Source organism: Centropristis striata, chromosome 16 (assembly GCF_030273125.1).
Source record: "Centropristis striata isolate RG_2023a ecotype Rhode Island chromosome 16, C.striata_1.0, whole genome shotgun sequence".
Classification (NCBI taxonomy): domain Eukaryota; kingdom Metazoa; phylum Chordata; class Actinopteri; order Perciformes; family Serranidae; genus Centropristis; species Centropristis striata.
This window is the reverse complement of record NC_081532.1, coordinates 28,751,613-28,774,562: the sequence shown is the minus strand read 5'-3', so window position 1 is coordinate 28,774,562 and position 22,950 is coordinate 28,751,613. Positions and strand designations below refer to the sequence as shown.

The 22,950-nt window shown below is 40.8% G+C and overlaps 1 protein-coding gene across 1 annotated transcript; it reads left to right on the top strand.

Moving 5' to 3' along the window:
- Positions 1 to 4,526: 4,526 nt before the first annotated feature.
- On the top strand, positions 4,527 to 22,365 carry disp2 (dispatched homolog 2 (Drosophila)). Its single transcript, XM_059353369.1, has 10 exons — positions 4,527 to 4,803; positions 10,010 to 10,154; positions 10,382 to 10,656; positions 12,109 to 12,138; positions 12,759 to 12,882; positions 13,503 to 13,618; positions 16,312 to 16,427; positions 17,212 to 17,309; positions 17,545 to 17,703; positions 18,785 to 22,365. Exons 1-10 carry the CDS (start codon positions 4,709 to 4,711, stop codon positions 22,115 to 22,117), a joined length of 4,491 nt encoding a protein of 1,496 aa, XP_059209352.1. The 5' UTR covers positions 4,527 to 4,708; the 3' UTR covers positions 22,118 to 22,365.
- Positions 22,366 to 22,950: the final 585 nt, after the last annotated feature.

Sequence of the window (22,950 nt, the reverse complement as noted above, 5' to 3'; positions counted from 1 at the left end):
ATGACACATGTATAATAAAGTGATTTTGACAGGAATATCAGAATTTTAAGATTAAATTGTTACTTTTTCTAAGAGACTGTCAAAAAGTTCAAAATCTCAACAACACAGGAGCCTTTAGTGTTTTCATTCAAAGGGGTTAAGACCCTTCCCAAAAACTAAATAGGAACTCTAATTTAATCCTCCATGATTATTCCTCCCCGGGGTCACAACACACTAGAGAGCTGAAGGTGAAACTAGCGTATGTGCTTGAACATCCACAGATTTTATTTATGATTACTGTATGTATGTATCGCCTATGTATTGTTTTCTATGGGAAATGTTAATTTGTATATGTTTTATAAAATTTTCTAACCCAGGACTGTGTTTATTTTCTCTATTATCATTCATGATGATGATATTAGGATATTTTCTTATATATTATTTTGTATAAGCAGTATAGGGGGTGTTTGTTGTGGAGTAACTGAACAGTGCTTTTTTCAAATAAAAATATGCAGGAAAATGATTTTTCATTAGTATGCTGATTAATCAAAATATAAGCAAATTGACATTGTCTTAACAATGTTCAATTCAACATACATATTACAACATATATACAGTACATTTACATAATGTGTTGTGTAAAGACTGTTGTCACCATCACACTCTGTCCAACAGGTGGCAGCAAAACACTTGAGTAAAAGCATTAAAACCACACTGTAAAATATAAATATTAAAAGTCATGTATTGAAATGTTAAGTAAAAGTATAATCAGGAACATGTACTTAAGGTATTCAAAGAAATTTACTCAAAGCTCTTAAATGCCCCTTGTGATTCTGTTTATTGTGAATATAAATAAAATATAATAAATATAATAAAATCTGCTGATTATTTGGTTTATAAAAGATCTGAAAATAGTAAGAAATGCCAACATAATTACCCAGAGCCCAAAGTGTCACCTTCACAATGTTTGTGTTATCCAACCAACAGACAAACTATTAAGAATACAAAATATTTAAAATATCTGGAAGGAATAGCAGCAAATCTGAAATGTTAGTTTATGACTTAATGATGATAAAAATAGTCACCAGTTAATTTTTTGTCTATTTCCTCTTTAAAATGATAAGGAGAGCAACACAACAACTAAAAGATATGCAGGAGTCAAAGTGAGGTGTAAATTAAATTAGTTTTATTTCTAACAGTGCTCCAACAAAAATGTGCAACAAAGGTTCACAAACGGGTGGGGGAATGGGACGAGGAGGTGTTGCCAAATAATAAAATGAAGAAAACAGAACAAGGCCTGACTAACTCCTATTATACAACAAAACAAAGACCTAACTGACTTTTCTACAGTTTTTAGAAATAAATACACACGTGGCACCAACCAATAATCCTAGTGTGTCTAACAACAGAAATGACCTACGTGATTCACAGTGTGGGGTACCCAAACTAACCTATCACTCAATCTCACCACCACAGAAATACACTAACTAATCTTATTTAAGTTGTCCAGCACACAAAACACAGATCTCACAGACAGAGAGACGGGATCCTGACAATGGATCCTTTTAGACTGGGGAAATTTAACCTCTGCATTTAACCCATCCTTTTTTCTTTTTTTTTTTACACACAAGTGAACACACCATGCAAGGAGCAGTGGGCTGCACATGGGGGAGCTGCATGGGGGAGTTATGTGCCTTGCTCAAGGGCACCACATCATCGAACTGGCAACCCTCGGGTTACAAGCTTGATTCTCTGAGGCAGAAACACACACACACACACACACACACACACACACACACACACACACACACAGACACAGACACAGACATAGACACACACACACACACACACACACACACACACACACAGCCAGACCTCTGGCTTCTCTTAGCATGTAACATGCCAGTTAGATAATGGATTACTGATCCAAGCTGTACTTGTATATAATGTTGGGTAGTTCAATTTTTTAAGAAAATGTCATATTTTAAAACTCTTGGTATGGTTTTTATGCAAAAATCTTATTTTGTAAAGCAAGGGATAAATGTGGTGGCGTAAAAAGGTGCATTTTTATTTTTTTACTCTGAGATGTAGTGGAGTATAAAGAGGCACGAAAAGAAAACATTAAAGTAAAGTGCAAGTACATCCAATTTGTAGTGAGTTACATTCCAGCACTGATTATTGATCAGAAGCATTATCAATATTCTGCTGTCTTTTTTCTCTTTCCTGCTGTATCTTTATTTATCCAACTGTGTTTGTTTCTCAGATCTGGAGGCAGCACTGAGGCTGTAATGAATCGTTCTCTTCGCTTCACTACTCGCTGGTACAGCCACAGGAAATTACCATGGCTGTCACCTCAGTACCAGCCAGCAGCCAAGCCCCCCTCTCTCCCCAGCCTCTCATTACATGTGTGAGTGTGTGTCTGGTATCCAGTACGTGCCTGTCAGGCTTTGGATACGTGTGTATTTGGGAGTTTTTTTCTTTTTCCTGTGTGTGTGTGTGTGTGTGTGTGTGTGTGTGTGTGTGTGTGTGTGTGTGTGTGTGTGTGTCAGCTGAACAGTGTAAGTTAATCAGTGTCTGAAGTCAACAAGGCATTAGCCATGTCAGCTGCAACACGGGCTGCTCAGAAGAACTCCATGCCAGCCATCAACACAGCAGCCTTTGTTGAATATGAAGACAATATTACACAAAAACAAACAAGCATGAAAACTGTAAAGAAAGTCGGAGCTCAAAGATTCACTTATAGCTCTCATCATGGATACAACTTCTCCCTGATTGATTCCCTCTACAGCAAGCCGTTTCACTATGCAGAAACAAGCTGTGAACATCACGACTCACTGAAACACTAATAGATATAAATGAGGTTTCAATATTGAGATAAAAATAAAAATACTCCCCTCCACTGTCTCTGCTTCTCATTTCGAACCATGAAATAGGACTTTGATCTCTCCTGCAGAACTTTCTCACACCCGCCTTTTTTCTGATCTTTCCCTTTCTTCCAATAAATCACCCCCCCCAACCCCCCCGAAGGTGGCCCCTCAGGCACAAGGGCCCAGCACCATGATTCATATTTATAACCAGAGCCAGACCAGCGGCTGCCTCATTAGCAGCGAGGCACACAGGTCTGCTGTGTCACACGTTCTCCTCTCTTTTCTGCTGAGCAGCTCTGGCTCTCACCGCTCTTAATAAAAAGCCCAAAGTCATATTCTGCTCTTACTGTTTCTCTTTCTCTCCTCTTTATTATGTTAAAGCTAGAGCAATTTTCAAAAGACTCGTCTACTTCTGATTTTCAAACTTGTCACCGCTAATTGCAAATGCATCAATTAACATGATTAAATATTTATGAAATATATTCTTCTGCCACTATGATCTGGTGTTGTCCTGTTTTGTGACTTTGCTCTGTATCACTTGCACAATGTGATTTAGTAGAAAAATAAAAGTTATGATTTGTATGATTTGATACACACTCTGGATCATCCTTTTTGCAACATCTTAATTACATTTTTCTGAGTATCTGCAGAGGAAACTGCCAAAGTCCATTCATTACACAGGATTTTGAAGGATTTTTTCCCTCATTGCCATTCTTTGAATTGTGCTACATTTCAGAGAGAAATATTGTTATTATTGCTATTAAAATAATTATACTTCAGAAGCTGACGGAGAGAATAACAGGAGTGTGCAAAGCTGTCATCAAAGCAAGAGGTGGCTGCTTTGAAGAATCTAAAATATAAAACATATTCTGGTTTGTTTGAAACTTTTTTTACGACATAATTCCGTATGTGTTCTTTCAATAAAAATCATCTAATGATATATCGGGAATATTTAGAACACTCTGAGTGGGGTCATTCTGCATAACAAGTACTTTTACTTTTGATACTTTAAGTAGCCTACATTTTGATGCTGATACTTTTACTTCAGTAAGTTTTGAATGCAGGACTTTTACTTGTAGTGGAGTCATTTCACAGTGTGGTATTAGTACTTTTACTTGAGTAAGGGATCTGAATACTTCTCCCACCACTGGACATAGTTGAACATAGAAATGGACTTCAGAAAGCCATATATTAATCTTCTGAACCCTTATACCCTTTAATAGGTTTAATTAATTTATCAATTAATTATTAAGTTAAATAATTAATCAAGTAATTTTCATTAGATATTTATGACTAGAACTAGAACTTGAGCTGAGCTGTTTCTCAAACGAATCTGCATGTTGTTTACCTGCTATCAACCCCAACAACCCCAATTCTCAATAAACCTATTGATTTAAGTAAAGGACATTGGATATAACCTGAATTCACCTCATCAGCCCTGACAGGAGTAATATGTTGTTCACAGTATTCATAATGAACAGCAGCTGGAGGTCTTAGTCAAGCGCTTGTTTTAATTGAACACAGTCTCAGTGTCTGCGCACCTTCGTAGCATCCACTAACCAGCATCTGTAGCTCCTGTCCGAGCCAATTAAGCCGGCATTGATGCACACTCTCCGGTTGGACAGCGACCAGGCAGCGGACTCAGCATCACCGCGGCTCCGCCAATCAGCGCGCAGCTCGGGGCAGATTAACCCAAAGAGCCCTGGTGCTGCTCTGTAGTAGCACCCTCAGAAACAAGCTCCCGATCCGCGTGGACTCAGTCTGGTCAGATGGGCACTGTTTAGTTAACCCAATTCTGAATAACAGGAAATTCATACTAGCCTTTTGTTTTTTATATATATTTAAGCGGACTGAGGAGGGAGATGGAGGCTTGCTCGATAATAGGAGAAAGCACGGATGCGATAGTGATGGATGATTCTCCTACAGATGAAATGGAAATTCAGGAGGCTTGCCAGAGGTGGGTTTCTTTTATTTTTGCCTATGGATCTGTTTAGTGTCAACTGTAGAAGACACATGACAGGCACAGGAGTAGACGTGGATGTGTCTTTCTTTTATTATTTTTCTATTTATTAACCCTCCTGTGGCCGACGTGAGTATTGTTCATCCAGCTGTGTTTATGCTGTGGACAATAGGATTATGCACGGTGTATGATTTATGCCGTTTTCCCCCATTATGCTATTATAATTGTCATTTTAACATTATTACAGTGTTGATTTACTGATAATGCTGCACTATTTGTTATGATGGTGAAACCGAGACATGGTCGTGTGCTGATATCAACTTACTTTTAACATTTTTTATGTTCAGTAGCACAACGTTTTCAGGTCAAATATCATTGCTTAAAGGTACGATATGCAATTTCTACGTTTAATTTCCATAAACGACTAGACCTATGTTGTATATTTTGTTGAGTTGTGTACTTACATTATATAGGCCTACCTAAATGTTTCAAACAATTGTCATGTGCCAACATTGTGGTTGTCAGATGTTGAATTATGATGAATTGGATACAGTGTTGGAGGCGGGGCTCCGTTCATTCCTATGAAAGTTGCTTAGTGGTAGGCCTGCATGAAGCCAAAAAATGTTCAACTTCTGTGCATAAAAATACCCAGATCTATGGGTCTTTTGCCCACAGAGCAAGCATGCTGAGCCGACTATTTCCAGCCATTCTAAATATTGGTAGTGTATAGTGTAATAATTGGAACGTTAGATCAAATCTGGTAGTGAAATGGATTATTTTGCAGGTGTTGCTCAAATGTATCTGCTGATGTAATGGAAGTTTATGAGAAAGTATTTTTGGGCCTGATGCCCAACCATGTGACAGTGTGACAGACCTGTAAATGGATATTCCACCATTTGGCCACAATGAAAATTTGCGTCTACACAGGCGGAGGCCTGGAAATATACTCACACTTTTATTTCTTATTGGTTGGAAAGTTGGGGGTGGAAAATGTAAAAGCGTAAATAAACAGCATTTTAAAAAATATTGCTGTTTTTTCTTTTTTAGCTTGACTCTGCACTGACCTATCTTGCACATGACTTCTTTCTCCTCCAGTTGATCTCGAATTAGGCTATTTTACAAACGCCATTGTTTTTTTCAGGGTCTCCTGTGTGTGTTCTTTGGTCCAGTTGGCAAGCAAACATCCGATTTCATTTCAGCAGAATTCCAAATCAGTCCTCTCCCAGTCATGTTGTAGCTTTTGATCTGTGTATATCCGACAAAATGCCCGCACAGGTAGCCAACAATCAACTGCATTCTGGTTCATTTCCTGTAATTGGGTCGGTTACATTCACAGTGTAATAGAACTGCACTAGGGTTCATTTGGAAACGGGCCGAGACACTCTCTCGCTAGTGGTATCTGTTGTTTTGGTGCCCAAGAGTATGATTAGAGCGTTCACAAGCAAACAAACAAACTGTAACGAGGATTTAACAGCACCAGAGTTCGATTGAAACAGACTTAACTTTGGGTTGTTGAAGCACCCATGGTGTGTTTAATCCATGATATAAAACCATGTATTTTAACAAGATGGTAAACAAGAGGTAGTGTCTTACTTATTCTGTCCTTATCATTCATTATCCATAACCGGAGTCAATCCCAGCTGACACTGGGTGAGAGGCGGGTTCACCCTGGACAGGTCTCCAGACTATCACAGGGCTGACACATAGAGACAGACAATCACGCTCTCATTCCCACCTACGGGCAATTTAGAGTCACCAATTAAACCTAAGTGCATGTTTCTGGACTGTGGGAGGAAGCCGGAGTACCCGGTGAGAACCCACGCTGACACGGGGAGAACATGCAAACTCCACACAGAATAGCAACAGGCCGGGGTCGAACCGGCGACTAGCCCTATCATTACCATGAAGAAACTTTTTTTGATGCTCTTATTGTTTTCAGTAGAAACAGTCTCACCTACAGTTCATTGACTCGAGAACTGTGAGATCTGTTCAGTGTCATCTACCTCGTGTTGGGTCATGATGTCACCCTGTCTCTCACTCTGCTGCATATGTATAAAAAATCAAATGACCGAGGGGCCTCAACATGAAAGTGAGGCTGGAAACAGCTGAGGCCTGCCAGCCTTCACCTCAGCATCAGGACACTAATGTGTCCTCTGTCGGTTTGAAGGCAGACCCTCAAGTCTTTGTCCTCTTAGTAGCATCCTACACAAGCTCTCTTTTTGGGAAGGTTAACAGTTCGCCTCCTGCATACAGCCTGAGCCGTGGTCCTTTTTTTCTTGTGTGTGTGATTGGCAGTTGAGGAAATGTTTGAGGACATGACTTTGACTGACATCCAGAGAGTTGACGTAAGAGACGTGCTGTGGAAAAGGAGAGAGGCAGAGACCTAGACAGAGGAGTGAGAAGAGCTGACAGTCTTGAGCCTGTTAGATATTCTCCTTGCTGGAGTCTTTTGAATGCCTTAAAGGGACAGTTCACCCCAAAATCAAAAATACATATTTTTCTTCTTAACTGTATAAGAGTTGGGACGCTGTGTAAAACATAAATGAACACAGAATGTATCAAATTCAGAATTGAGAGTATATATTTACAGACACAAAAGTGTATCAATTTGGACAGTAACCTCTTAAAACCCACCTGCCAGGGTAGGTTTAGGTAAGGATTAGACCAAAAAAGAGATTATTGAGCCAAAGCCTAGAACAGAAGAACAGTGGGGCCAATATACATGCAAGAGGCTTCATCTGAAGAGAAAATCTTCTAGTTCGTGCAACAAAAGGCTTCTTGGTCTAATATATTATTGTTTTTTGTACATATTTCAATTGAATATATATCACAAAGGAATAAAATTCTGTTTTATTTACATTTTAGACAACATCCCAACTTCTTTTGGTGTCAGGGTTGGAGATAGTTTTTGGCAAGTTGCACCTAAATAATTAAGACTCACAAATAACACTACAGGCAAGAGAAAATAATATAAAAATATAGAAAACAATATTTTTTTTATTTTATGGCACACTGTTCCATTAAATCTATGTTTAACCACTATTCTTACATCTTATACATCATAAATGTAAGATTAATTACACCATCAAATTAACTTTTAAGTTAAAAAACAACAACAAAACATTCTAACAAACAACTTACTAAAATAAGTACATTTACTCAAGTTTGTACTGAAGCACATATTTGACATACTTGGACTCAACTGTTTTACTTTATGAATTAATATTTTATATTTCAGGTTAAGAATTAGGTATAAAAGGTTATAGAATATGACAGATTAGTAACTAATCTAGTCAATTCAACAAGTTAACAGTTTGCAGAACAGTTCTTCAAATTTGCTCAAAAAAAAAAATGCTACTTACACAGATTTGCATAATGACTTTGTCCGATATATGAGTCATTTTGTCTGTGTTGATCATTTTCACTTTTAATACCTAAGCACATTTTGCTGACATACCTTTAAGGCAGGAATTTTACTTGTAACTGGGTTTTTTGTTGTTGTTGTTTTTTTTTTTTTTTTTACAGATTTTTACATAAATACTTCATTCTTTCCTGCAAACACTGATCAGTTAAAACTAAACGGCCTAATATTAAAACAACCCAGAAATAAACTGTTTCTCATATTTTGGTTGTTATATCAGACTGAATTAATTTAGCTAAGTGTACCAAATAAACTGAAACTGATTTTGTGTAAAAAGGAAATGAGAAACGAGAGCAGCTTTTGTTTAACCTCACAGACTGTTGCTTTAATATTGCTCAGATTTATGAGGTCATTCTGACATCACTGTGTCCTTTTTTATCTTGGGTGCTGTGAGCAACTCAGTGACACCTTGCTGGATGTATTTTTGTATTCATCCACTGAAATATTAATGAGTTCCACAAATTGCTCTCCTCCTGTATGTGTGTGTGTGTGTGTGTGTCTACGTTGGCTAGCAGATTGATTGTGAAACGCCATCAGAGAAGAGTAATGGGCTTGAATACTCTTTATTATAATAATTGAGCATCTATCTAACCTGCTTGATGATACAGCAAAAATAAACAACATTAAATTAGTTGACAGTGTTGAATTCCAGATACTTTCTATGAGTGTGTTTACTCACTCCAGCTCCTAAACAGGCTGAACTAGATGACAAACATTAGCTCTGTGCCTAAGAGCCGCTGAGTACACTGTGGGCAATTTATTATTCAGATCATATTACAGTTTTATTGTTGTAATTAGACAAAATATTGAGGATCGGTCCATTACTCAGCTCCACCATTAATCAACTCCATAACCTTCTGCTACTGTATACCACCAATTCAACGGGCTACTCATCATATGTTACGAGATGCAAATAAAAACTGTGTGAGGTCACTTAGGCTCTGTTGACTTACTCTGTCACCATGGCGACAGGGCAGGAAGTGCGGTTGCATCCAGTCTACTGTGGAAAAACAAGCATGTGGTAGACGACACAGGCCTGGCGTCCCTTCACTGATACACTACCAGAGCATTACTCTGAGCTGCTTGTGTTGCGGTTGAAAGAAATTAGGTGAAACTGCTTATTTTTGGTATTTGAATCTTTTGAGACATTCTATCATTGCATTAAAGAGAGTACACTGTTTGTATTGCTTTTGAACTAATTTTCCGTCCATAAAGTTAACTGCTAGCATGACTTAAAATAGAATATTTTGCATCCAAGTTTCACTAACTTGCAACATAGTGTAGAAAATGAGAAAGGAATACATTATAAACTTAAAGAGGAGAGGCATATCTCTCCAGGGTTCCCCTGACCGCTGCTACCCATGAGTCACTCAGCCTCGTGTTATCTATCCCTGACAGCCACCTAGCCTGCCTCTCTCATAATGGGCTGACATGATGAGAAAATCGTCTCTTACTCTGTATTTTCTTCTTTCGCACATAGCCTCCCTCTTTTTTAATTGGGCCTCCTTACTTCCAGTAGCCAAGTGTGTTACCCAGAAATCCATTCCTTACCTCATTAGCTCTGCTGACCAACTCAATTTTCAGTTGAATTACGAGATGAAGCCAAGAATGCATTCAGGAAACTGGGATGTCAATCATTTTCTAATAGTAGAGATGGATTGTTAAGTACACTGTTTCATTCACTGAACTTTGAGTTTAAAATAACTGTGTTGCTCCTTTCTTTCTTGCTTGCCTGTCAATCATTTCTCCTGTCCCGCAACCATATTTTCTTCCTCTCCTCAGCGAGATCCCGGCGGTGTCTCTGTGCCCTCCTGACAGCGAGTGTTCAGCCGAGGCCCAGTTGACAGTCATCCAGTGTGAAGGGGAGCTTTGTGACAGCTGCAGCAGCCTCGGCAGGCCCTCTTCTTCCTGCCAGCTCTATCACCAAGTATGTCTGACTGTAGTGTCTGCTGTTTAAGATAGATATTTGGGGACTCATTAAAACAAAAAGGTTAGAAATAGATTCAGGGTTTGGGAAGAAGTAGCAAAAACAGTTAATGTGTCACTCAAAAGGCTTGGATAATGCCAGAATCCTGTGCAATGACGAAAATATACACATTTTCCATAATTTCTATTCAGTTAATTTTTTTTCTTTACCCTTTTTCTCTTCTTTAGGTCCCCCAGTGTCCACAAGCTGGGGCCTACGATTCACAGCCCCGAAAATGTCCCCACTGCAGCCACTACGGTCCAATCAAAGCAAACACCTGCCGTGACTGTCATTCAAACACAACGGGCCCTCACGCTGAGGGAGGTGTCGTGGTGAAAGTGGGACACGGTTGTAGTTCTGCCCATCAGACGTCCCGTCACGGAGCGGTGAGATGTCATTGGCTGCACGGGTCAAATGAAAGCAGGACACAGAAACCGGCGCAGCGACATGTGGTGACAGTAAGGTGCGTTCAAAGAAGCAGTTAGAAAATGTGAAAAATGATTATTCAGTGTGTAGCACAGAGTAAGATTAGAATATTGACTGGGCTCAGAGGACTGTTAGCTTAGCTTAGCATTAAGACAGGAAACATGAGCTGTGTTCCGATATCCATGAGTACACTATCCACACTCACTAAGTACGCAGATTTCAGCAGGTGAGTGTTGTTCCAAATCTAATACTCCGTGGTGCACTTACCGGAAATTACGATTGCGACAGCCGCCGCGGCTCGTCACCCGCCAAAAACATCCCGCTTTGGACGGCGAAAAAAAATACCCTTTGTGTTGTTTAATCGTTGGTTTACTTCTACAATCCTGCAATATGGCAGCAAATAATTTCGGCCGCCATTAAAAAAATTTTTTTTCGAGCTGAGCGGCTCTGCCTGGCTCCGCCTTCCGCTACGTAGACAAGATGGCGGCCGTTGAGAGCGTAGAGTGTACATTGTTGCACACTCAGCATTTTGACCGTTATGAGGGCACCATCCGGGTCCTTTACGTACATTTCTTTTCGCTGCGATCGGAATCGGAACACCCTGCGGGAAGTGTGGGTATCGGAACACAGCTATGGTTTCACAGAGTTAGCCTGGCTCTGTCCAAAGGTAAAAAATACACCTGCCTGCACCTGACCTAAAGTAGTAAAAGCCAATCCAAGCCAGTGGGGGGGAAAGTATTCAGATCTCTTACTTAAGTAAAAGTACTAATATCACATTGTGAAATTACCCCACTACAAGTAAAAGTCCTGCATTCAAAACTTACGTAAAAAACGTAAACGTTCGTAAAAGCATCAGTGCCAAAATGTACTTAAAATATCAAAAGTAAAAGTACTCATCATGCAGAATGAACTTTCTGAATATCCTAAATATATTATTACATTATTTGTATTGATGCTTTTATGTAAGCAGTGTTTTAATTTTGTGAAGACAGGGCTCATTTAATTACTTAATAAACTGTTTTAAGATTTAATTAAAACATGTCTCATCACTTTAAAAGTGATCATATATTGTATGTTAAATCTAGAAGTAACTAAAGCTGTCAGCTACATGTAGTGAAAAGTCCAATATTTCCCTTTAAAAAATAGTTGAGTAGAAGTATAAAGTTAAATAAAATGTAAATACTCAAGTAAAGTACAAGTACCTCAAAATTGTACTAAAGTACAGTACTTGAGTAAATGTACTGAGTTACATTCCACCACTGCTCCAGGAAGTGCTGTTTACATTTCGCTTTTTTGCATGAATTTAATGAACAAGATATACCATGTTTTAGAAAGGTTAAGAGGTGCTGGTAGGTGTATTTTTGACGTCTCTCTGTTTCCACTCTTTAAACTAAACTAAGCTAAGCTAAGAAACTGCTGACATTTAAAAAAATATTTTGTGTGATATCCTTTTCAAATCATTCTCACCAAGTTCTAAACTCTTAAACAGGGACGGAGGACTCTACAAGTTCGTTAGAAAGTAAGTACTCAAATTAATTTTCACTTTAACAGCCTAAAGGTTCTACATATGAGGGATGAAAAATGACATAAGTAGAAATAAATAAATGCATAAAAAAGTTAAAACATGTATAAATAAATAAATGCAAAAGATACATGTAATTTTTACATGTAATATATTAACTCAATAAGCTATTTCTGTATACATTTATTTCTACATTTTAATTGATTTATTTTGTTATTTCCATTTTTTTTACATTTTCATGTGTATTTATTTATTTATAAATGTATTTATTTATTTCTACAATTATTCACTTTTTATGTATTTATTCCTACATGTATCCATTTTATTTCTACATTTATTCACTTTTTTATGTATTTATTTATTTCTACTTAGGTCATTTTTTGTCCCTCATACTACACAATTGTCTTATTTTAATAATAATAATAATAATAATTCATTTTATTTAATAGGGCGCCTTTCAAGGCACTCAAGGTCGCCTTACAACATGGAAAAAACAAAAAACCATGCAGAACATCAACAAAAAACAATGCAGAACATCATATTTTCATCATAATGATTATTCTTAACCGAGTGTGACTAAAGGCTTCTTTTTTTTCTGTGGTTTTCGTATGTGGCAGGTATTCCCAGGTGATCGTGGACTACCCGTTAGCGATGTTGGTGGGTTGTGCCGTGCTGCTGCTGGGATGCTCACTGGCCGGACTCTTCATTGGTCCCCTGCCAGACTTCTCTGACCCGCTGCTGGTAAGTCCCAGACATACACACACACACACAGTCACACACACACACACACACACACACACACACACACAGTCACACACAAAAGAACACAGTGTCTAAAACATAATCCTGCTGCAGTCCCCTTTGGTGCAGTATATCGACTGTCATCCGTCTGTCACTCTGACAATACAAACCTCCGTCACCACCTGAGGCTGAGCGTTAATTACTGTCTCTCTAATGACACATGATCTCAGCTGTATCCATTTCTTAGTCTCATCTCAGATTCAATGAACTGCACCGAATGAGATCACACTCGCTGTCGTCTTAATTAAATGCATCTCCTCACCTTTGTGACGCATGCTTACAGGATAAACACTAATTAAAACATTATCATGAGAATGTGAGTCACAACAATGCATCTCTAATGGCGAATCAAAAAACATTTACATAAAAATTAAATATGATTGCTTTATACCCTAAGTATGGCCCTGTCGTCAATCACTCATCTACCAAACAAGCTCTTTCAGACAACATTACGGCTGCTTGTCATGCTGATTTATTCACTAAGCTGCTGCAGTGAATTGATGGGCACAGACGTCCACACTGTCTATAACTTTGATGTGTGTTTGCTTTTTTCCCCTCAGGGCTTTGAGCCGCGGGGAACATACATCGGAGTTCGTCAGTCCAGCTTGTCTGAGCTGCAGGAGAACACTGGCCCGGGGAAAAAACTGTCTCCTTTGCCACAGCAGCTCAGTAAAAGGTCAGCAGAGAGATTCAGCACACTGCAGGCTTTCTACACAAAAGAACTGCACCACTGACCGATGCACACAGAAGCTTTACACTATATCAATATAGTTTTCATGCTGTGTGTTAAGGGTTGTGGGGTCGGTCAGGGCTTTCAAACTTGCAAGGATTGATACCTAACAGTGTTACTTGAACACATGACAGTAAGAAACAAAAGCAGATTGAATACAAGAATGTTGTTTTGAAGAGCATATCAATATGCACACACAGTTATTCTATTTTAAGTTAATCTAAGCAAATCTTTTTAAATGAACCATTATAAAATGTTTATCATGCAAAATGGTTAACTTGTAGGGACAAACTCACTGAGAATCATCCACAACTGTGCAGTTACAGAGCTCTGTGGTCTATTTTTAGCATCTTTTGGCTGAATTTTGTAATTCCTGGTCTTCAATTTTACTGTTGTGATTAATGCTCACCGCTACCTGCCCAGCACCAAACAACAGACAGACAAATTCAATAACAAGCTGGTGAACAAAGTGGAGCATTTTTAAAGCTTTCTAGCAGCTAAAAATCAAAAATATTTCCCATAATAGCTGAAAAACAGAGCTTAAGGTAAAGTGAAAGAACCAGACACTTGACTCCAAGTGAATGTTGCTCCATATCTGCTTTGCTAACATGTTAATCGTAACTCAGGTTAGGTTAAAGTATGCAACACATCCTCATAAACGGTTCGTATGATATCTTATAGATTGAAAAACAGTCCCATTGTTGCTGTTTTAAACACAGCTGGGTCAAAATAACTTTTATGGTACATAACTACTGGACGCAGTTACGTAGGTGACGAAGAACGTGATGAACTTATAAACATTCATTCATTATCCTTTACCGCTAATCCACACTCAGGCCGTGAGGTCTCCAGACTATCACAGGGAAGACACAGAGACACACAATCACGCTCTCATTCACTCCTACGGGCAATTTAGAGTCATCAATCAAACCTAAGTGCATGTTTTGGACTGTTTTTTGTTTGTTTGTTTTTTTTAAAAAGCAATGAATCTATTTATTTTAGTGTTTATTCCTGTTTTATTTATTTTATTGTCTCTTGTTCTGTTTGTTTATGTACAGCACTTTGTTGTGGCTGTGGTTGTTTTTAAAGTGCTTTACAAATAAAGTTGAGTTGAGTTGTGGGAAGCCGGAGTACTCGGTGAGAACCCACACTGACACGGGGCAAACTCTAAACACAGAAGAGCGAACTGGCAACCCTCTTGCTGTGAGGCCAGAGTGCTAACCACTACACCACCATGTAGCCGTACTTATATACAATTAAACTTAAAATAACAAAGTTATCTCCTGGTTTCACACGGGACACAAACAGCAGTATGGTTACAACTTATTGCCCTGCCCCATGCAGGTGGACCAAACATTAATGCAGCTTTACATTTACATTTACATTTAGTCATTTTGCAGACGCTTTCATCCAAAGCGACTTACAGGAAGAATAAAAACAAACAATCAAGGTATAGTGCAATAAGAGCTATTAGTGCATCAATAAGTGCTAGTTATGATTCTTTAAGGAGTAGAATTATCGTGTGGTGCTAGGAGAGAAGGACCTCTCTGAAGAGCTGGGTCTTCAGGAGGTTTTAAAGGTAGAGAGGGACGCCCCTGCTCTGGTTAGAACTCAGTGGTGGAAGAAGTATTCAGATCCCTTACTCAAGTAAAAGTACTAATACCACACTGTGAAATTACTCCACTACAAGTAAAAGTCCTGCATTCAAAACTTACTTCAGTAAAAGTCCAAAAGTATCAGCATCAAAATGTACTTAAAGTATCACAAGTAAAAGTATTCGCAATGCAGAATTGACCCACTCAGATTGTCCAAATATATTATTGTATTATTATTTTTGATGCATTTATGTAAGCTTTAAATTTACTGTTGTCAAGGCAGGGCTAATTTTAACTACTTAATATACTTTTGTGTGGTTTAATTAGTACAAATTTTAAATCTATTATGTTTTATGTTAAATCTCGACCTGAAAAGTAACTAAAGCTGGCAGCTAAATGTAGTGGAGTAAAAAGTACAATAGTTGCCTAAAAATGAAATGAAGTACAAGTAAAAAGTGACATAAAATGGAAATACTCAACTAAAGTACAAGTTCCTCAAGACTGTACTTAAGTACAGTACTTGAGTAAATGTACTTAGTTACTTTCCACCACTGTTAGAACTGGTAGTGTGTTCCACCAGCGGGGAACAAGAAATGCAAAGAGTCTGGATTGTCTTGGACCAACGGGGGGCAGAACCAGGCGCCGTTCATTGGAAGAGCGCAACGGTCGTGAGGTAGCATATGTCTGAATCAGGGCGTTCAGGTAGGTAGGAGCAGTACCGGAGACAACTTTGTAGGCCAGTATTAGAGATTTGAATTTGATGCTGCAACAGGTAGCCAGTGGAGCTCAATGAGCAGCGGTGTGACATGTGACCTTTTTGGCTGGTTGTAGACCAGGCGCGCCGCCACGTTCTGGATCATCTGAAGCGGTTTTATTGTGCAGGCTGGCCGGCCTGTCAGGAGGGCATTACAGTAGTCAAGTTTTGAGAGATTTTGCTTTAAAATTATTCAATTGTTATACTGATCTATTTTTGTTTCGAAACAAAAATGTGTATGTTTAATAAGGGCTGAAGAAGTGCATAATGTGTACCTCTATCTGTGCTAGTTTTGGGGGCGCTGTGAGCGGAGACGGCAGTGGCAGCCAGGACTCCTCCAGGCTTCGCATCAAGAGGATGCTGGCGAGAGACTCATCTCCAGACACTTTCCTCTGTGACGCTCCAGGTGGGTCAGTCCCGATCTGATGATGAACAAATCTGTCAAACGTCTGCTACGCTGATTATGATAACAAGAAAAACACAACTGTAATTCTACTTGTAGATTTTTGCATATTTACAGAAGATTATGAGGGAAATTTAACACTGTTGGTTGCACAATCCTCAGCAGAGCAGACAATGAAATGGAAATATTATTAAAACAATGTAAATGTGATGGATGCTTATTCAGCAGTTGAGCAGCTTGCATATATGCAAATGAGTGTGAGATGAAGGCAAAGCCCTCCAGCTTGTTAGGGAATAATCAGCACTCCCAGCAAACTAATGAAAACAGTGCGACGTAAAAACAACAGCTTATCGGTTAAATACAAACGAACAAAAAAAAGAAGAGAATATGTGAATAATAGCTTTTAGTGAGGCTTCAAAGGGAACAGTTTGAATGCATTTCCTTGAGCAGGTTATCATAGATTTTCTTCTTTAAGCTCTACTTTGAAATAGTGTGCTGGCAGATCAAAGACTATACTTCAGTTTGCCTTATAAATACACAGAACCCTCCCTAAATGGATTTATTAGCAATTCAAAGCCTCAAGGTTCTCACTTTATGAAGCCAAATTTTCATTCAAAACAGACTGGAGGATAAAACCCTAACCTGGTTTTACCTTTATGAGTTTAAATCTTAACTCCTGATAAAAGTTTAATGATTCTGAACATTTCTTGCCTTCGCCACCAAAGTGATGATTCACCGCCGGTCAACTTGTTCCTTATGTTGAATCCATCTGTGTCTCTCCACGCAGGCGAGCGTCTGGCTCAGCTGGTGTTCCGTTCAGAAAACTCCGCCAGTCTCTGGAGTCTGAAGGCCATCCACGCCATGTGTGAGATGGAGCAATCCAGGGTCCGCTCTGATCTACTCAGCCCTCCATCTCACCTCTGCCTTTTGCTTCACTCGTCATCTCTTTACTCATCATCTTCTGTCGCTCTCTGTCTGCTCTCTCTTTGACTCCGTGACCCAGATTTAAATGCTGAAATCAAACACACTCCATTATGTGCTCATTTTAAATTAATTCATTTTTTGTGTTTCTTTTTCCTGGGCATGTGTTCAAAAAAAGTCTTTCTGTTGTCTGATGCAGATTCGCTCCCAGGCTCAGTTCCAGGACTTGTGCCAGCAGCATGTGAGGGGGGAGGCGGAGGGAACAACCAGAGGCGGCTGTTGTCCGAGCTGGTCTCTGGGGAACTACTTGGCTGTTCTCACTAACGCCTCCTGCTGCCTCAGCCTCACCTCACACCAGGTTCTCTACTTTTCTTCCCATTGTGAAAAAAACAAACATCATACAAACACATTTTCTAAGTGGTATACCGCAGTAGTCCATCTTGTACTGCCCAGTAAGTGAACTATCCACAGTGCATGTTGCTTATTTTGTTGTTCGGTAGATCAGAAGAGTGATACCTATGACAAATATAGGATTATATAAGAAAAACAATGAACAAAATAGTTAACAATCTAGCTACTTATAATAAAGAGACTGGAAAAAAGTGAAAAAAAGAAGAAGTTAAAAGAGAGCGACTCTGGAAGGATGCTGCCTGTGACAACGCCGGAAGTATCTCTCAAACCTCTTCTCCTGCACCCTATATTATAGCCAATAGGCACCCTATTGGCTGTGAAATTTGATAGCGTTGTAACGCTCAAGTTCCAAGTGCGAGCGCTGCGGTTTGAGAGCACAAGTTTTCAAGAGTTTGAATCCAAGTAGAAGAGTTCAAGTGAGAGTGAAAAAAATGTGTGTAAGCAGCAAGTTTTGAGTGCAAACACACCGTTTTGAGCTCAAGGAGAGAAAATCTGAGAGTGAACAGTGTCATTTGGAATGCAAGAGAAGAGGTTTGAGAGAGAGAGCAGTAAAACAATCTGAACGCAAATTCAAGTAATCCTCAAAGTGAATTCTGCTGTTGAATAGAGATAGTGAATAAACTCCAGAGTATGATACCACTCTGAAGTCTGCTCTTAATGTTAAATTAGCAGCTACAGCCAGCAGCTGGCTAGCTTAGCTTAGCTTAGCACAAAGACTTGAAAGAGGGGGAAATAGCTAGCCTGGCTCTGTCCAAAAAATAACAAAATCTGCCTTCTTACACCTCTCAAGCTCACTGATTAAAACATATCAGTCAATTGTAAATATGACAATGGACGGATCCCAAAGTCTGCCCCCCTTAGTTACTGTTGCTAGGTCAGACAAAAAGAAACATGGTGAAAGTTCGATTTAATCTGGGTGCTGCAGTTTGTATTTGTTTCCGGGCAATATAGCAACAGTGAATTACAACTAACTCTGGAGTGATTCTGTTTTAGTATCAAGAGTTTCCGCTTTCTCTCTTTCACACCAGGTGTCTGACTCTCTGAACCTTCTCCGGAAATGTGCTCCGTACTATCACGAAGGACATCTAATGGAAGCCTGCGTTGAGAGACCCAAACATGGCGGCTGTTCTTCTGTCCCGTCCCGCTGTAAGCAATCCCGCGTGGTGTTCCAGATCCTGCACTTCTTGGTCGATAAAGACTTCCTCGGCCCGCAGACTGTTGAGTACCAGATCCCTACGCTGAAATACAGCCTGCTGTTCTTACCCGTGGACAAAGGAGAACACATGATGGAGATTTATATGAGCAGTCTCGAAAGCAGGGATCTGACATACAACAACACCACTATCACTGGCATGGACTTTGGCATCAAGCAGAGGCTTTTCAAGTATTATCTGGCGAGAGATTCAATCTACCCTGTCCTAGCTGTTGGCTCTCTTCTTTTCACTATGGCCCTTTATCTGCACTCTCTCTTCATAGTAGCATTATCTGTAATAGCCATTACAGGCTCCCTGCTGACCTCCTATTTCTTCTACAAAGTAGCATTTCGCCTGACATTCTTCCCCCTGGTCAACCTCTCTGCAGCTCTTATTCTCTTGGGAAGCTGCTCAAATCAGGTTTTCATCTTTGCTGATTTCTGGAAACTGCAGCTAACCCAGAACCCCTCAGCCTCCCTGGAGAAGAGAGTAAACAGAGCTTTGCAGGAAGTCGGCTATTTGATTTTAGCGTCTGGGTTAACTTCCAGCGCAGCATTTTTCTCCGGTTATCTCTGCAGCATCACAGCAATCAGATGCTTCTCTGTTTATCTCGGAACTGCCTCATTTATCAGCTCAATCTTGGCGTTGGTGTGGCTGCCGTGCTCTTTCATTCTGCGGGAGCGCTACACAGAAGCGTCCGCCGCATCCGCAGCGGTGCAGGGCTGGAAACCGTGCTGCTCCAAAAACACCGGCGGCTTTTGGGATACGAGTTCACGCAAAAGATGCCTCTTTACTCTCAGGCAGAAGCTGAGAGAATTAAAAAGAGGTCTCAGCGACACTTCCAATTTGTTATTTCTAAAAATCCTGCCATGCGGAGTGGTGAAGTTTAGATACATCTGGGTGTGCTGGTTCGCAGTGCTCGCTGCTGGGGGCATCTACATGTCCTGCATTGACCCAGGCATGAAGCTGCCCACCTTAGATAGCAGGGTTGCCCAGCTTTTTCGCTCCAGTCACCCGTTTGAAAGATACGACGCAGAGTATCGCCACATGTTCATGTTTGAGAGACAGAGGAATGGAGAGGATAAACCTGTCACCTTGATGCTTGTTTGGGGTGTCAAACCAACCGATAACGGGGATCATTTTAACCCCAACAGCAATGGCTCTTTGGTTCTCGACCCAGACTTTAACATGAGCCGGCCAGATGCTCAAGTTTGGTTGAGGGACTTGTGTGGACGGGTTCAGAACCAAACCTTTTATTCCCCCCCATCCCCTGAGGATAAAGACGTGATGACGGACAATATCTGTCTGGTGGAGCAGCTGATACAGTGGGTGTCCGTCAGACGGTGCTCAGAGAGTGATGACTCCCTCCATTTTTGCTGTAACGATATCCCTTTCCCCTACACTCCCAGCGTTTTTGAGAACTGCCTCAGTATGATGCTGGCGGAGAGGTATGCTGAGGGCCATCTGGCCCACAGTGGAGGCCTGTACTTCCAGCCAGATGGCAGGGTCGCTGCCCTCGTGTTGGCATTCAAAACCACATACCTCTACAGCTTCAACTTCAGCAGAACCAGCCTATTCTACAGAGAAATCCTGACATGGTTCAACAGAGAAATATCAGGAGCACCACACGGGCTGGAGAACGGCTGGTTCATCAGTCATCTGTCCCTTTTTGACCTACAACAAGCCTTAAGCTCAGAGACTCTCGTGGTAGCTGGCTTCTCTGTCGCTCTCACGTTTACTTTGCTTCTTTTTACCACCTGGAATATTCCACTGAGCATTTATGGGACTGCAGCAGTAGGAGGAAGTGTTTTTGTTACCATCGGCCTCCTTGTTCTGCTTGAATGGCAGCTGAGCGGCATCGAGGCTCTGTTCATCTCCTCAGCAGCAGGGCTGTCTGTAGACTTTATTGCCAACTACTGCATTTCCTACAGCTTGGCTCCTCATTCAGATAAAATCGGGAAAGTAGCACACTCTACTAAAAGGATGGGATGTCCTGTAGCAATAGTTTCTGGTGCATTTTTCTCCATGGGGATCATCATGTTGCCTGCCACCGTCTTGCTGTTCAGAAAACTGGGGATTTTCCTCTTTTTGGTGAAATGTGTAGCATGTGGATTCGCAACCTTCTTTTTCCAGTCCCTGTGCTGCTTTTTTGGACCCCAGAAAAACTGCGGGAACATCACCCTGCCGTGTTTTTCAGACCACAATGATGGCGTGCTGTCCTCTTGCTCGGCAGCAGAGCCCGGTTCCTCGTCAGCCTCGGCCGCTAACGGGGCCTTTGGCAGATCTAGAGTGCGGAGGAGTTATGACAAAGAAGCAGGTGGCTATCTGTACCCCGACCACCATCGCCAGCAGAGACAGAAACAGACTGGCGCAGGGGGAGGCGGGGGCAGAGGGCCGGAGCAGTACGAGCTGCAGCCATTGGCTTATCGGCTGAGCGACAGCTTTGAAAACAGCACCTGCACTAGTAAGCTGTCCAACCGGCCGTCTGTGCTCTCCGATGAGATCGAGTACTGTGGAGGAGACGTGGGCAGGAATAGCATGGATGGAGACAGCGAGGAGACGTGTAGTCGTCAACACAAGAGTGGCCAACCACCTCCAGCTCTCCAGACTTCATCTCCATACAAAGAAAACACCCTGCGCCCTGTAGGCCGGGCGCAAGACGACGCAGCCACCGACAAGATGCTGTGTAAAACATGCAGAGGCCAGCCTGAAGGCCACTGGAGCAATACGTCTTTCTCCTCATCGTCCAGCATAGAGGACACCATCATCAGCCACACACTGGAGACTTTAGACCAGCCGTCTCTCTGCAAAGACGACCAAGCCACAGAGGAGAGCCTCCGTCACCACCATCACTCCAATAAAGACTCCTCCCTGTCCCAGAGCTCCTGCGAGGGTCTGGAGGACTCCAATGAAACATGCCTGAGTGACACTGAACCAGGACCTTCTAATACGCAGCAACACGAAGCAGAAGAAGGGCTTCAGTTACAGCCAGGACACTTAAACGGGAAGAGAGACACACTTCGTCTCTCTCTGAAAGAAACTGTGTACGAGACCTGTAATAAGGGCCGCACCAATCAGAGCGAAGAAGTTGTCATCTTGCCCAACAGTAAGCCAGACCTGCCAGACGTCTGGATAAAGAGAGACGGACAACGAGAGGATACATGTTGAGCAAAGTTGGGAAGAATCTTTGCTAACACTGTGCATTTATTGCTCTGAATTTCTATTTAAGAAAAGAAGACACTGCACTTATACAAGCATATAGAAGCAAAAGAGCATCCACTGTTACTTTTGTGTGGTACTCAAAGGAAATATAAGCCAACTGCAAATGTAACATGTGACAGCATGTTTGTCTACTGTTGCTGCTGAGGTTGTGTGTGTCACAGGGTCAGAGCATGAGCGTCTGCAGCAAAAGGTCAAATCAGAGCATGGCTTGTTAGAAACAGAAGACAGTGAAAGATGAAGCTTTCTTACAAAAAAAACAAACAAGTACTTCACCTGCTGCTGCAGAGTTTACTTTGTGCCTGAAAGCTTTTTACATCACAAACTGGGAAATGCAGTGTTGCCTGTGTGCAGCTGCCGGCCTTTCTACATGCTGGAATTGACCTCAATGAGCCATATGCACTCATGGACTTCTGAATATTAAAAGATAAATGTGAGATATACAGAAAAAGCAAAATTGTCACTAAACTACAGTCAGTTGGTTTTGCACTTTGTGGCGATAATATGTACAGTTTGTCCTTTGTGACTAGAAAACCAGAAAGCTACAGTTATTAATGTGTCATTTGTAGTGTAATGGCTTGTTTGCATTGAGTGTTTCACTGTCATATTAAGAGTCATGCTGTTTATTCCAGTGTCCGTGCCAAAAATATGTAATGTTTACTTACTGTACTTAAAAAAGCAAAAAAGGGTTTCTAATGCAGATTAAACACTATATGTGGGTTTTTACACTGTTGGCAAATTAAGGTGCGTACTACTCCAGGACACATGGGTGTCAGTGTATG

Bases quoted from the DNA above. Each gene is read 5' to 3' on its own strand.
- disp2 (XM_059353369.1), top strand. From the start codon at position 4,709: ATGGAGGCTTGCTCGATAATAGGAGAAAGCACGGATGCGATAGTGATG. The intron at 10,155-10,381 runs GTATGTCTGACT...TCTCTTCTTTAG, and splicing joins CCTGCCAGCTCTATCACCAA to GTCCCCCAGTGTCCACAAGC. The intron at 12,883-13,502 runs GTAAGTCCCAGA...TTTTCCCCTCAG, and splicing joins ACTTCTCTGACCCGCTGCTG to GGCTTTGAGCCGCGGGGAAC.